This window comes from Leptonychotes weddellii, chromosome 13 (assembly GCF_054177405.1).
Source record: "Leptonychotes weddellii isolate Sample4059 chromosome 13, ASM5417740v2, whole genome shotgun sequence".
Lineage (NCBI taxonomy): Eukaryota > Metazoa > Chordata > Mammalia > Carnivora > Phocidae > Leptonychotes > Leptonychotes weddellii.
The window spans coordinates 24,744,051-24,756,878 of record NC_138381.1 but is presented as its reverse complement, the minus strand read 5'-3'; the positions used below and the strand labels follow the sequence as shown (position 1 = coordinate 24,756,878).

General features: G+C 53.1%; 1 protein-coding gene across 2 annotated transcripts in view; it reads right to left on the bottom strand.

Moving 5' to 3' along the window:
• Positions 1-380: 380 nt before the first annotated feature.
• The window catches only part of ST8SIA5 (ST8 alpha-N-acetyl-neuraminide alpha-2,8-sialyltransferase 5), a 50,978-nt gene continuing 38,530 nt past the window's right edge, over positions 381-12,828 (bottom strand). For both annotated transcript variants that reach the window (XM_081801293.1, XM_081801294.1), the window contains 4 exons: positions 8,767-8,853; positions 5,146-5,290; positions 1,483-1,595; positions 381-729 (listed from right to left, as the gene is read on the bottom strand). In XM_081801293.1, the coding sequence (XP_081657419.1) occupies positions 489-729; positions 1,483-1,595; positions 5,146-5,290; positions 8,767-8,853 (586 nt within the window). In that variant the 3' untranslated portion in view covers positions 381-488. The remainder of the gene's footprint in view (positions 730-1,482; positions 1,596-5,145; positions 5,291-8,766; positions 8,854-12,828) is intronic.

Genomic DNA, 12,828 nt, shown 5'->3' with positions numbered 1-12,828 from the left:
TCCCCACCCTCTGGTCTCTGGCTGTCCCCCGTCTTGCCCCTAGCCTGACCTGGATGGTGTGACTGTGCCCCTGGCTGGAGTTTTAACCCCTGAACGCCCTTCCCTGAGGCCTCCCACACGGACAGACCCCAGGAGGGGCACTCAGCGGGGACTGAGATCTTTGTGTGAGGCTTCTCCCCAGAGCCGCCGGGACACAGCAGCATAGGAAGCTGCCTGCCCCCATCACACATTGGAGAGCTTTATGGCCCATCTAGGTGAAGACTGTCCCGACCAGTGCTGTCCAAGGGAACCATCATGGAGGCCACATATGTAATTTTCAACGTCCTAATGATCACATTTAGATAAGCAGAAAGACATGGGTGAAATTAATTTTCATCATATTCTATTGAATGCTCACAATGTTTTATTTAACTTGATATACCCCAAATACTACTATTTCCACATGTAATCAACATAAACAATTGATGAGCTGTGGCCCATCGTCTTTTTCATGGTAAGTCTTTGGAATCAGGTGTGTGTCTCCCGCTACGGACAGCACCTGTCCATCTGGATGCTGCATTCCCCGTGGCCGGTAGCCACGCGTGGCAGTCAGGGCTGCTCTCCTGGACAGCACAAGTCTGGGGGAGGCTCACTGACCTCTCTGTGATGATGCTGGGGTTCACAGTGACCACATCCGTCTTCACGCCCACATCCATGGTGTACTTCTCTGAGATGGGGGGTAGGTTGCACCTGCAGAAGACACAAGCAGCCTGGCTGCATGTACTCACTCATTCCAGAGGGAGCTGGAGAGTGGGCAGCGCGAGGGTGTGTGGGGAAGGCAAGATAGTGCTCACACGCAGAGGGGTGCCGAGGCAGCCAGCGGGGTGGAACCTTGGTAGCCTGCGCATGGAGGGGCAAGTTCAACTCCTTCCCTCTCCCACCCTGAGAGGCACGGTGATTATGGATCCATGACCCGTGAGACCCCACTACAACCTCAACCCCAATCCCTTTGCTTTAAGCTTTTATTTTCAACCCATCTTCTTGATCCAGGCTAAAGACTATAAGCGAGGATCACCAAAGAGATAAGAGGGGGCTCTATCTAAGGAAGAAGAAATACAAGGGCCAGTCTCCAGCTTAAAGCCAGGGCAAAGCCAACACTGGTGTCTGTCAGCCACAAGGTTGCCCTGGTTCCAAACACTGCTTCTGGAAGAGGAGAACTCAACCAGGGAGGTGGCCGCAACCTCCCATTCTGCAGATGTGGAGACTTGAGGCCCTGACAGGTTCGGCCACTGGCCCCGAGGGACAGGGCTGGAGAAGGGAAGGAACAAGCCACAGTGTAAAGGTGTGCAGGGGTAGGGAGTGGGGACCGGTCACCTGAAGGACAGCATTAAGGCACAGGGCATTAGGGCATGGGGCTGGGGGCACCACCAGAGGGAAGGGCAGGGAACAGGAGGGCCGTGGCGGGTAGAAGCAGCAGGTGCAGGGTCGGGGCCATTCTTTTACCGGAAGACAAAGTCGGCGCTGTTGATCTCCCTCCCACAGCGGCTGTTCTTTAGGATGCCTCCGTTGCCCACCACTGCACACTTCTTAAACTGGGACCGGTAGTAGGGCATGTCCTGGGAGAGATGGGCACACAGCTGTCAGGGGCAACGCCCTCCCTGCCTTCTTCCGCCGCCCTCACCCCTGTACCCACGGCCGCCTCTCTGAGCCAGCCTGGCAGGGACTGTGGGGGGAAAGTGGTTATTCCACCTTGCAGATGAGAAGAGTGGTCAGGAGACTTGTTCTCAGTCCCCACTGGCAATTACGAAAGCTGGAAGAGAAGCAGGGTCTCCACAGCCTTTTTCAACAAGCCCTGGGATGCCTCAGGTTTCCTGAAAGAAGGGAGTACAGGTGATGGCCAGTCCTGCTTGCTTTTGGTTTTCCCAATGTTTGGAAGCTCATCTTCTTTATGACTTCCCAGATGCATAGTCTATTGGCTCGTGCAGATGTGCTGGGGGATGACAGCAGCAGAGATGGGGACAGGGCCCTAAACCTGGCCCTCCCCCCTTTCAGCTCAGGGCAAGGTACACAGGGAGGACGTAGGCCTGGGACACCAAGGTCATATGGCCTGGGACAGATGCTGGGACTTGGCAGCGGCAGGGACAAGAGACCAAGGGTTGAGAAGCAAGGCCACCACCGGGGAGCAGTGAGAGCCTGAAACACCTCAAATCTCTGCAGAGGAAGAGCTCAGAGTACAGGAGAGCCCAGGGACAGTGGCCCTCGCAGGAGCCCTGGGTGTGACCACCTCACAGCACTTTGACCTTGTCACGCCCTGACTGCTGGGCTTACGTCGGTCTGGGCGCTGGCTGCCCACAAAGGCTCCCTGGCCATGCCTTCCAGGGGACCCCAGGCAAGCGCTGGCTGGCCTGAGGAGTTAAGAGTCCTGGTCCTGCCACGTCCCTGCTCTAGGTCATAATCCCCTCCTGGGCAGCCGGGGGCGGACGGAGCCCAGCAGCCACACACACGGCACAGGCAGAAGCACAGACCTGGAGTCAAGGGTAGGGGGACCAACCACCCCAGCTGGCCCAGGATTGGGGAGCTTTGTCTACGATGCAGGACTTTGCTTGGGTCCACCCAGGAGAGTCTGAGGCCAACCAGGATTGGGAGCCCGAGGCAAAAGCCCCAAGCTCAGCCCTGGTTTTGCCCCATCATGAGATGAAGGAACCATGGACTGGTGTTCTGAGTTCTCAGCAACTCAGTTTTTCCACCTGCAAAATTCGGATAATAACATGCGAGTGTCATGCTTTTCAATGCAATGATGCAGAGCAGAGTTTCTCAACTTGGCGCTTGTTGACATTTTGGACCAGATCATTCCTCGTTGTGGGGGGCTGACCCATGCACTGCAGAACGTTTAGCAGCATCCGTGGCCTCTCCCCACTAGACATCAAGGGTATCACGACGACCAAAATGTCTCCAAACATTGCCAGGGGTCCCCATGGTGGTGTAAACGAAAAGCCTACCCAGTGCGGTGCTTGACCCACGGGTATCTCTGCACGGGGACCAGGTTGTTATTACTGTCATGAGGCCCCGAAGCTCCCCCCGGGGGCCCACGAGCCTGCGGGGTTCCCCCCTAGCACACAGCAGCTGGCCAGCCCTGAATGACCGTGGCCCTGGCGGCACCTTGGGCTTCCAGTGGGGCCTGCTGCCAGGTGGCGTCATGGAAAATCACACCACAGCGGACCCTCAGGAAAGAGGCTAGATCTGCAGGAGGGGCTGCGTCTGTCTGTGGGAAGCTGTCCCTCAAGGCCCATTTTCCCTGGAGGGATGGGCCCAGGGGCCACGGGGGGTGGGGTGGGGGGGAAGGGTATCTCAGAGCCAGTGGGGAAGATGGCACTGCTTGACTTCCACCAGGGAAAGGAAAACACCAAAGTTATCTTTGGAGAGAGGGAGGCCTTTATGTTCTATGTCAGTGTTTCCCAAACTTCTGCACATCAAAAACAACCTGGAGTACTTTCTGAAAATAGAAATTCCTGGGCTCCATCCCAGAACCATGGAATCAGAATCTCTAGGGCGGGGGTAGGAGACCAAGAAGCTGTATTTTATACAAACCCGAAGAAAGACTTACCTACCCTGAGGCAATACTTCTACGTCACAGGATCTGATTGGGGGGAGGGGGTGGCTCATTATGGCCTCCGGCCTCGGGCCATATCAGACCTGCCCGTTTCTGTATCCGCCCCCCCTTCCCCCAGAGCTAAGCATGGATTTTATCTTTGTAAATGGTTGGGGGGAAAATCAAAAGAAGAAGATTTTGTGACATGTAAAAATTAGGTGCAGTTCACATTTCAGTGCCTAATAGGAACTAGAGTGTTCCTGGAGCCCAGCCACCCTCACTGGCTCACGGAGGTCTGTGGCCGCTTCGTGCTGGCACCAGAAAGGTAAATAGCTGTGACAGAGACCATATGGCCTGCAAAACTTAAAATGTTTACTCTCCGGCCCTTTCCAGGGAACATTTGGCAACCCTGCTCTAACTCCCTGGGCCTCGGCAGTCCAAACCCATGGCCCTCCGTGGACCCATATGTCATAACCGAGCTGTGTGTCACCCACTGGCATGACCCGCACGAGATGCAAATCCACCTGCTGTCCCCAGCCTCCTGTTCTGGGCCTTGCAAGACCCACCTCGTAGAAGCTGGCTTGTATCCATCATCCTCCAGCGCTGTGATGGGGGAGAGTCTGTGTGACCCTCTGTGCAAGTACCAGAACGCAGGGAGCCCTAGGCTTTGTTTCATGAGCCCTCCCGTGGAAGCAGGGCAGCCCAGACCCGTGGATTTCATCCAGAAAGACCTGAACACGCCCCCATTCAGCATGTCTACACATTGGACCCACTAAGTCCTGCTCTGGACCCAGCAGTCTCCAGGAGGTGCTTATGCACACATCCAGTGAAATCTTCCTCCTCTTTAGATGATAACCATCAGAATGAGCTGAAAATGCAGGTTCCAGGGCTCCTTCTCTGAGAGTCTGATGCCGCGATCAGGCCACAGGTGAGTGCATATGCCCAGCCTTCAGTGACCTGAGCCGTTCACGCAGGGGGATCACTTACCCTCTTCCCCCTGGTGGCCAGGGAGCCACGTGCTAGCCCTGAAGAACAACCTAGCTCCAGACTTCTTTTATGTAAAGAAGAACAATTAACATCTAACTTGTTAAGTGAGATTCTCTGTTATGAGCAGCCACACCTATTCCTAGCCCAAACTCCAGCGTTATGGACAGGGAGACTGAGGCCTTGGAAGACATCATCACATAACCGTCCAAGGTCAGCCAACGTGAGATCAATCTTTCTCGCTTTGCTTTCTACTGGTTTGTGATTTCTTGGGCACACCTTTGCACAACGTTTTTTGCTCCTGTGCCTGCCTCCAGTGGGAGACTTAATCACCGTCCCAGGTATCTTCAGGATGTCCTCGGCAAGCAACGCAATAACCAAAATTTGATAAGCAAAGTCACTCAAAGAGTAGCCAGTTGGCATTCACTGGGCCAAGACAGGAGCCCTGGAAGGCAGTCTGCTGAGCCAACCAGAGCCAGGACGGTGGTGCGGAGGGCACGGCAGAGGGATGCCACACCCCAAGGGCAGGGCCGCATAGGGCCATATGGGGTCGCCCCTTTGCCCCGCCCAGACTGCCCTGCCCAAAGCAGCACCTTGGGAAACATGCGGAAGATCTCCTGGTTGATGTGGTAGATGCCGCTGGTGTCCACTTCATACTTGAGCTTCGTCCCCAGGGGGGTGTTCTTCTGGGTGGTGAAGAGGAAGGAGGGGGCATTGCAGCACCTGGACAGAGTGGACCTGCCAGGCAGGAGACAGAGCGGGAGAGACAGGTGACATGGGGCAGAGCCAAGCTTCTGGAAGAACAGGGGGGTCATGGAACTGAGGCTCCTCAAGGTGATCAGGGAGCTCCGTGCTCTCCCACCCACCCCTTCCTGCACTCACCCCCCACCCCACACCCCTGCTCATGCTGTTCCTCTGCCTTCAACATGCCTCCCAGTGCCTGGGCCTTTCCTCCTCTCCTCACACCGTCCTTGCTCCCCGTGAGCTCCCAGCTGCCCACCCCACGGACCTCACTGGCCTCCGAAGACCTGGTGCACAGACTGGATACCACCTACTTCATCACCTACCGACTCCCTCCCCGCCTGAATGAAAGCCCCTTGATGGCAGGGACCCTGCCTCTCTGGATCCTGCCTGGTGTTAGTCACACGAGTGTGGACAGCCAGCTGCTGGCCATGGTGGGATGAATCACGCCTCACTCGGGCGCTCATCAAGATCCACTAAGCATTCTACTACTTGCTGGAAGTGTTTCTCCAGCCTTGATGGAAATCTGGGGATACAGAGCTCATCCTTGGGTTCCTGGCCCCTAGCAGACTATAAACAAGGCATTTACCCTGTCTCAGGGGAGGAAAAACCCAAGACAAAATGGTCAATGGAAGCGTGCAATTTCAATCATTTAGTGTTTTAGGAAGGGGGGTCATCAGAAAGTGGGCTAGTGGGCTGATGCTGGACCACTTCCTGCAGAAAGAGGAGTCTGACTGATTTCCAAAATAGGTTCTCAGGAGTTCACTGTTTTAAAAAAAAAAAAAAGGCGCTGGCTTTCACTCACAAAAAAATACTCAAACACAAGCTACAGAAGGGTTAAAGCTCAGATGATGCAAGTAGGCTTTACAAAAATAAAAAATAAAAAAATAAACCCTCCTAGGGAGAAGGTAGCTGCTGAGGCAGACTTGGGAGCCGGCCAGGCCAGAGACGGCAGAGTTGTCCGTCATCCCTTGGGTCGGAGCTAGTACTCCAGCTGGTCACTCCCTCTCTGAGGCCTGGTGAGGGGTCGGGCCCTGGGCCCCGCCCTCCCCTGCCCTGGGGGCCCAAAGCCCTCCACAGCTAACAAAGCAGGCCAACCTCTGCTCTCTCACATGGGGGCTTTGAGCCCACAAGGCTCCATTTCTTCCAGAAGCAGCAGTGGGTGCCAAGTCCACACTGGCCTCCTCCCCCCAACACTGGCTCCAGGCACAGTCCCATGCAGCACCTAGGAGGCCCCAGGAGGGATGGGACACCTTTTCCACGGAGCTGGGATGATGACCACCACCAACGTTTGAGGAGGAGCTTTCTGGAAAGTTCCCCTCCAAGGTCTGGGATGGAAACTTGGGGTTGCCACCCTGGTGTCAAGAGGCTTGGGTTCTAGTTTCTGGTCTGCTCCCACCAGCGGTGGGGCCCTGGTCAGGTGTCTTCCCCAGGCTGGACCTCAGCTTCCTCGTCTGTAGAATGCAGCCTTGGCTGGTCCACCTCTGACCCTCTGTAATTCTGTGACTGTAGGTTGCCAAAGCCAGGAAGGTTATAAAATTATTTTTTATGACTTTCTCTCTTGCAAGGATTTCACTGGGGCACTCAGCTGTCTGTTGGTCACAGAGAGAGGCCTTTCCTGTGGAGTGTTGAGTTTCAGAATGTGACTAAGGCCTCCCAGAGTGGGGGCCAGGCAGAGGCCATGGGTCAGCATTGGCCCATTTAGCTTTGCTGGTCCAGGAACTCAATCTTGTCAGCCTGCTGGAGAGTACTCCATAGAGGGTGACTGACTCCCATTAACCAAGTTCACGAATGACTGATATGTAAACCAGAATGCCAATGTGTCTATTTGTAGGCAGTAGGGTGGGGGAAGGCCTCAGTTAAAGGGCCCCTCTCCTACAACTGGAAAGCTCATGTCCCTCTTCTAGCACACCCCTTCCACACCGCCCACTTCACCGTGCCAGGCTCTTACAAGCCTGAGTTAAGAATCTCATCACGGTTTAATGAGCTTGTGACGAGAGCAAAGGGAGGCCACCCAGTGGCCTTGAAGGTTTTTCCATTTAAAGCCTAGCAAGACCTGATGTCATCTCCCTTTTCCACACCTGACACTACTCCCCACCCCCCCACCCCCCCCGCCGCCGCCCCCGGAAGGGTCCCGGCTGCCCCGGAGCCTCTCCCCAGGATAGTGCCGGCTGATCCCTGCTGAAGGCCCCCACACTCATCCTTGTTTTTCTTCTGTCACCTCACCTTCCTGTTGCTTCCTTATTCCCTTAGATTTGTGAATCCCAGCAAAGAGACTTCTGGGCCTCTCTCAGCTCTCAGCCCGGACAACATCCTTTTGCATCTCATGGACCTCGTCTAGGCTGGGTGTGGATGAGCCACACCACCAGGACGCTCAGGCCTCGGCCACCCCCGGGGGCGTCTGCCCATGCAGTGCCCACCGTAACACCTCTTGCTAAGAGGCAGATTTGGGGTGGCACCTGCCGCCCAGATCTTGGCCCTGTTCCCGCTTCCCAGCACTCTGCTCCAAGTTCACGTTCGACTTTTATGATGGGGCATGTGGGGCCTTAGCCAGGAATCCGCAGGCTCATCGGGGCCTCTGAGTCGGGGCTGCTGGCACCTTCTCTTCAGGGGTTACCACGCTAGACATCCTCATTTCTAGAAATGTGCCACTTAAAACCACAACTCGGTCTCTAGATGGGGCCCGGAACTGCAGCGAACTGGAACAAATGACTTCGAAGGAAAAGACAAAATGCTGAGTGTCATTTGCTTTCCACAGCCTCCCGGGTAGGATGGCCGCGTGCTGACGCCTCCTCGGTACATGTGAACTCCAGCCTGACTTGCCTGCCTCCGGTTCATGCACACATTCCTAGAATCCCACCGATTCCACTCCGTGAGCTCCATCTGCACCACAACAATACTGGGAGCTCACAGGAGTTCAGCGAAGGAGAGACCCTACAGTTCCCACCGATCAAAAGGAATTTGTGGACACCTGCTGGCTGCTTAGCTCTCGCAGACAGGGGAACCTGAAGCTACAGCTCTTGCCTCTCTGGGAGCTTATAACCTATCACTTTGGGTGAGAAAGCAATCAGAGACGAATCTGCAGCAGGCCTCACACGTCTGGTGCAGGCTGCCCCGTGAGGGGGTGGCGACAGGGGGCGGCCAGAGGAGATGCTCAGCGCGCCTTCTCGCTCAGGCCTGCTGGAGACATGGAGCCCAGCACGGCACTGTGACGGGCTGTCGTGGAGACAACACCCCCGACCCCGCGGGGCTGCCGTGAGGACGAAGGGCCGGAATGTGGGGGCCAGCCGCCAGCAAGGTGCCCATCTCAGCCTGTGCACTGAGTCAGAACCTCCCCACGGCCCAGATCCCAAAGCCCAGGCGGGGTCAGCTCTGGGGAAGATGAGCCCGGGGCGGGGCCCTGCGGGACGGGGTGGCAGGAAGGAGAACAGCACCAACGGCAGGGCTGGGGAGGGCAGACAAATCACAGATACTTGAACTGGTTGGCTTCAGAGATATTCATCGCCCATCTGCACATCTGCAGGCTCTTCCATCTGTCGAACAGCTCCGACTGCTTCACCCTTTGGGAGGCGAGGACAGAAGAGCACATGAAAGGGGCCAGGCTGGACAGAGTGTCAGCATTCCCAAACCTCCCTTCCTGCTCCCCAGGTGCCACATCCTGGGGTGGTCCTTTCCACGAAAGGTGTTTTCTTATTTGGGGTATTCTGGCTGCTCCGGCATCTGGGGCCTTGCTCATTCCTAGAGATAGCCAACCGCCCTCCTGCAAGCATGCCTTCCACCTTCCTCATTGTCAGTTCTGTCAATGGAGCCACCAGCCTTAAGGGAACTCAGGAACGCCCCGAATTACAGACAAAATCCCCTGTCTGTCCACCCATGTGCATATCTTAGGGGAGAATCTGAAGCTTTCATTGGCTTCTCAAAGAGGTCTTTGATTCTAAAAACAAGGCAAATACTCACTTAACCATAAAGTAAAAACCAGGTTCATTCTACAGAGCTGGGTCCCCTGTGTTTCGTTGGCGGGGAAACAGTTGCTCCCAAAGAGGGCAAGCCTCCCCCACAGAAGGAACACACACATGACTGTTGCGGGGAGGGGTGATTGCCGGAGAAGTCATACCAGATGGCAGCAAAGTGTGTGGATTTTGGAGCCAGAAGAGGAGCTGGGCCCCGGACCCAGTTCAGACACCTCCTAACTAAGGGACTTCAGACAGGGTATTTGACCTCTCGGAGCTTCATCTATATAATGAGCATAATAATAGATTATCACTCACAGTCCCAGATTTGTTAAGATTATTAAATAAAATGATACAATAAAGGGCTAGGCATGGGAAGTGCGCACGGAAAGTTCCTGAGAGAGGAAAGTTATTTTTATGGTTAAACCGCACTGCCATGAGGATGCTTGCTCACGATCCCCTGACTTTTCCCTTTTGTAAAACCCATAACCTGTCCTTACTCACTCCTAATTTTTCCCACAAGATAGTAAATACTGTGGGGTCAGGGGGTCATGTCTGAGGTCACCCCCATAAATCCAGTGCTAAGGCACACGGCCAATGTGTGGGAAGTAAGTGTTGAGCATATCAATAAATTAGTGAATGAATCCATAAGTCTGAGTTCAAATAGAGTCTATAATTATTGATTGAACTCCTCTATATGGCAGGAACTGGGGATAGAGCAGAGAACAAAACAGCTTGCTGTTCCCATGGAGCTTAAATACTAGTAAGGAGGCAAATGGAAAACAGATATGTATGCATATGACAACAAAAGCACAAATGACAAAAGCAAAAAGAGACAAGTGGGATCATGTCAAACTAAAAAGCTTCTATACAGCAAAGGACCACAACAGAGTGAAAAGTCAACATACAAAACAGGAGAAAGTATTTGTAGACCATATATCTGATAAGGGGTTAAAATCCAAAATAGATAAGGAACTCCTACAACTCAATAGCAGAAGACCAAATAACCTGATTTTAAAATGGGCAGAAGTGGGGCACCTGGGTGGCTCAGTCAGTTAAGCATCTGCCTTTGGCCCGAGTCATGATCCCGGGGTCCTGGGATTGAGCCCTGCATCAGGCTCCCTGCTCAGTGGGGAGTCTGCTTCTCTCTGTCCCTCTGCCCCCCACACCGCTCGTGCTCTCTCTCCTCTCTCTCAAATAAATAAATAAGATCTTTTATAAAAATTCAACAAAAAATAAAAATAAAATGGGCAGAAGACTTGAACAGACATTTCTCCAAAGAATACATCTAGACGGCCAACACGCACATGAAAAGGCACTCAACATCACTCATCATCAGGGAAAGGCAAATTGAAACCACAACGAGATATCATCTCACACCTGTTAGGATGGCTAAAATCAAGAAAACAAAAAAGATCACCAGCGTTGGCGGGGATGTGGCAAAAAGGGAAGCCTGGCACAGTGCTGGTGGGAATGCACACTGGCATGGCCAGCATGGAAAACAGCATGGGGTTTCCTCCAAAAATTAAAAATAGAACTACCCTATGTCCAGCAACTCCACTTCTGGGTATATACCCAAAAGAATTGCCATCAGGATGGGAAAAGAACTAGGTGCATTCCCATGTTCACTGCGGCATTATTCAGTAGTAAGCAGGGTATGGAAACCAGCTAAATGTCCCCTGATGAGTGAATGGATAAAGAAAATGTGCTACAGATGTACAGTGGAATACTCTTCAGCCTTTCACCAGAAGGAAATCTGCCATAGGTGACAAGCTGGATCAATCTGGAGGACATCATGCTGCGTGAAATAAGGCGGTCACGGAAGGATGTACATGACATGATTCCACTCATGGAGCATCTAAATAGTCGATCTCAGAGAAACAGAGAGTAGAATGGTGGTTACTGGAGGCTTTGGGAAAGAGAAAGGGGGAGCTTCTGGCTCCTCCACGATCTACTTATTCTAATGAATAAGTGCTAGCGATCCGTTGTACAACTTAGTGCGACATTTAACAATACTGGATTATACGCTTAAGAGGGCAGGTCTCGTGTCAAGTGTTATTACCCCAACTAAGAAAAAGAAAACAGATAATAATGCCATGTCAGGGAGAGGTGAGTGCTATGAAGAAAAATGAGGCAAGGTAAAGGAACTAAAAAGTGATTGTTTCAGAAGGGTTGGTCATAGAAGGCTTCCCTGAAGAGGAGAACTTTGTACAAAGAACTGAAATGGTTGGCGTGAGCCATGTACACATCTGGGGAAGGAGTATTCCAGGCAAAGAGAAAAGTGAGTACAAAGGCACTGGGGCAGGAACTTAGTTGGCAGGTTTAAGGAGCTGGAAGGAACCCCTCCTTCCAAGCTGATGCCTTCCTTCTGGCTTCCCCAAACCTCCCACAGTAGCCCTCACGTCTCAGGTTAATGTGACATCAGAAGAGAGGTATTACATAGCACCCCCCGCCTCACCCACTCTTCCCTCCCCTGCTCTCTGCAACCCATAGGGCCCTAGAACAGCACCCGACATGGCCAGTGCCTCAGACACCTCCTGGAAACACAGTCCTCGCAGGACTGCAGGCCGGAGGCCCAAGTCCAACTGTCACCAGCATCTGGGTCCCGTTCTCTGTGCCTCCAATGCCTGTCACGCGCTGGACAAAGGCTGGGGCCCGAACACCCAACCTTGAATCCTGGCTCCATCCCCAACTTGCAGTGTGACCTTGGACAAGTCATTGAATCTCTCCTGAGACTTGGATGCTTTATCTGTACAACGGATATAATAACCTCTGCCCTGCTAATCTCCAGGGTTGTCAGAAAGATCAAATGAGATAATATGCATAAAAATACTTTATAAATTGCTTTACAAATGTAGAGATCACCTTTACTTTAAAGATGAGGGGTTGACCCCAGGCTCTGATCTCCTTTCTCTGCAGACACCACTAAAATTCCAGAAGAGGAATAAAAAAGTTATAGACCTACCAGATGAATAGAATGATGGCAGTGGGGGGAGTTCAGTGGAAGAGAGATTTCGACAAGTGTGTGGAAGGAGGAGGGGGGTCATATGGAGGGGTGACATGGCCCAGAGACAGAGTCCATCCCCACGGGCCATTTTTAAAGGGGGTGGAGGGTGGAGATGGGGCATGGTGCTGAAAATGAGCATCAGCTGTAAGTCTGTATCCAGAACCATCAAACCCACCCCCACAGCAGCCAAATATTCAGTGTCCAGCAGAGGGAGGGGAGGGATTGAATCAGACTGTCAGTTCCTACCAAAAAACAAAAACAAAAACAAAAACAAATTATCATTCCCAGTGAAAAGCTTTGGACATTCTAACAGCAAAAGGAGTAGCATCTCCAACAATGACTCTTGAAGAAGGCCTGCTCTCCTACAGAGTTCCTAACAGCTTTTTAGTGTTCTAAATTTAAATATGAATAAGATAACCAAGGATCGGGCGCCTGGGTGGCTCAGTTGGTTGGGCGACTGCCTTCGGCTCAGGTCATGATCCTGGAGTCCCGGGATCGAGTCCCGCATCGGGCTCCCTGCTCGGCGGGGAGTCTGCTTCTCCCTCTGACCCTCCTCCCTCTCATGCTCTCTGTCTCTC